This window comes from Antechinus flavipes, chromosome 3 (genome assembly GCF_016432865.1).
Source record: "Antechinus flavipes isolate AdamAnt ecotype Samford, QLD, Australia chromosome 3, AdamAnt_v2, whole genome shotgun sequence".
In the NCBI taxonomy this organism is placed as follows: Eukaryota; Metazoa; Chordata; class Mammalia; order Dasyuromorphia; family Dasyuridae; genus Antechinus; species Antechinus flavipes.
In genome coordinates, this window is record NC_067400.1 from 557621416 (window position 1) to 557623839 (window position 2424).

Consider the following 2424-nt stretch of genomic DNA (forward strand, 5'->3'; position numbering starts at 1 on the left):
AAGTGAAGACTTGACAGAATGTGGCAGTTAAATTAAAGTATTTGAAGGATTGTTCCATCGACTTGTTCTACTAAGAGAATAAGTTAGGCAGTAATGTCTAACAGAAGAATTTTGAGGTATTAAGAGAGGAGAAAGAGTATTTGAAAAAAAATTTGTAATTGAAAATTGCTTTCTTCTTGGCAAAGAAGTCAAAGCTGCTAGTAGTAAGGGACAGGAGCAGAATGAGATTCTTTTCTTTTTTCTTTTGCAAGGGAATTGAATTAAGTGATTTGCCCAGGGTCGCACAGCTAAGTGTCTGAGGTCACATTTGAACTCGGGTCCTCCTGACTTTAGAGCTGGTGCTCTATCCACTGCCATTTAGCTGTCCCTAAAATGCACTTTTACAAGGAAATCGGAGGTTAAGAAAAACATTGGTGGAAAAACTGAGTAGAATATGACAAAAAGGATTGCCAAGCTGCAGTGAGGACTCAGATAAGACTAAAAGGTATGAATTTCTTTTGGTAACAATCAGTCCAGTCTCATAACTTCAGTTATAACAATAATTCAAAGGCAAGAATAGAGAAAGAGACTATAGTGGTTTCCCAGAATCAGGCACTGTTGGCCCTGTTCTCTGTTCCCATACCCATCCACCCTGGAGCAGCCCTTAATTTGGCCAGTGAGCATGTGGCCTGGGAGATCGTAGACATTAAGAGTCCTCTACAGCTGGGCAGAGACCACTCATCTCCTCTTTTCTCCATTCTCACATCCATTGTCTCCACACAGAAACGGGACACATCAGACTCCGGGCAATTCCCCCACCCCAAGGTCATGGGCTCTCCAGAGCTGAGACTTCACCCCCATCGCAGGCTGGAGCCCCAGTTCGCCGTCCCTCCTGCAGTCTGTCATTTCACTCCTCTGTCTCCAGCCTCCAGCCACAACTAGGAATGACAGAGCCGTCCCTCTTGTGGAACACCACCTTCCCCCGCCCAACTTCCTTCCTGCTCACGGGCATCCCAGGGCTGGGCACCATGCACGCCTGGCTCTCCTTGCCCTTCAGCTCCATGTACCTGCTGGCTCTCCTGGGCAATGCAGCTCTGCTGGCAGTGGTGAAGGCAGACACGACTCTGCACCAGCCCATGTTTCTGCTCCTGGCTGCTCTGGCTGCCACCGATCTGGGTCTGGCCTCCTCGGTGGCCCCCGGGCTGCTGGCCATCCTGTGGCTGGGGCCTCAGCCCGTCCCCTACGCTTCCTGCCTGGCCCAAATGTTCTTTGTCCATGCCCTGACTGCCATGGAGTCGGGCGTGCTGCTGGCCATGGCCTGTGACCGTGCGGTGGCCGTGGGGAACCCGCTGCGCTATCCCATCCTGGTAACAGGTGCCCGCGTGGGTTGGGTAGCCGTGGCACTGGGACTGCGTGCTTTGGCCATCGTGGTGCCCTTTCCATTGCTGGTGGCCCGCTTCAAGCATTTCCGGATGAGGACTGTGGCCCATGCTTACTGTGAACATATGGCAGTGGTGGAGCTGGTGGCTGGCAACACAAGGGCCAACAACCTCTATGGGCTGGCGCTGTCTCTAGCAGTATCAGGCGTGGATGTAATGGGCATTGCAGGCTCCTATGGGCTCATTGCCCACACTGTGCTGAGGCTGCCCACCCGGGAGGCCCGGGCCAAGGCTTTTGGAACCTGCAGCTCTCACATCTGTGTCATCCTGGCCTTCTACGTGCCCGGGCTCTTCTCCTACCTCACCCACAGATTTGGCCGAAGAACGGTCCCTCGCCCTGTGCACATTCTCCTTTCAAACATCTACCTGCTGCTGCCTCCATCCCTCAACCCCCTCATCTACGGCGCCCGCACCAAACAGATCCGGGACAGGATCCTCTCATTCTTCACACCCTGGAAGGGTCAGCTTGGATAAGATGCCAGGAGTCTGGGCTGGAGGTGTCTGCTCACTGGCCCTCACCTCCATCAGTCTTCGAATCAAGAAGCATTCGCTCCTCACAGGTGATCTGCAGGGCTCTGTGACTTACCCACAAACAAGTCTGAGCTTTTGCCCAGTTCTCACTGGATTTTCTTCAAAGGCCCATTCTTTGCCTCTTTTGAAAACTGTCTCTGGACTCAATTGTCCCAGGAAACCTTCCTAGTTATTCATTCTTCCCCCATCCTCAGGCATTTTGGGTCCTCCTATATCCTGCAAGCCCTTAGATTGTACTGATAGCATCCTCTGTCTCTTTACATCATTTGTGACCTTTTTTGTGTTTCCATGTATTGTCTCTGAACTTGATTGTCTCAAGAAACCTTCCTAGTTATTCATTCTTCTCCCATCCCCAGGCATTATGGGTCCTCCTGTATCCTGCAAGCCCTTAGATTGTACCTATAGCATCCTTTGTCTGTTTACATCACTTGTGACCTTTTTTGTGTTTTCATGCATTTGTATACATGTACTCATG

At 51.2% G+C, this 2424-nt stretch overlaps 1 protein-coding gene across 1 annotated transcript; it reads left to right on the forward strand.

The window, feature by feature from the left end:
- The first annotated feature begins 923 nt into the window (after positions 1-923).
- LOC127557497 (olfactory receptor 52W1) lies at positions 924-1892 on the forward strand. Its single transcript, XM_051990808.1, has one exon. The coding sequence runs from the start codon at positions 924-926 to the stop codon at positions 1890-1892; it is 969 nt and encodes a 322-aa protein (XP_051846768.1).
- Positions 1893-2424: the final 532 nt, after the last annotated feature.

Coding starts and splice junctions, on each gene's coding strand:
- LOC127557497 (XM_051990808.1), top strand. CDS start 924: ATGACAGAGCCGTCCCTCTTGTGGAACACCACCTTCCCCCGCCCAACT.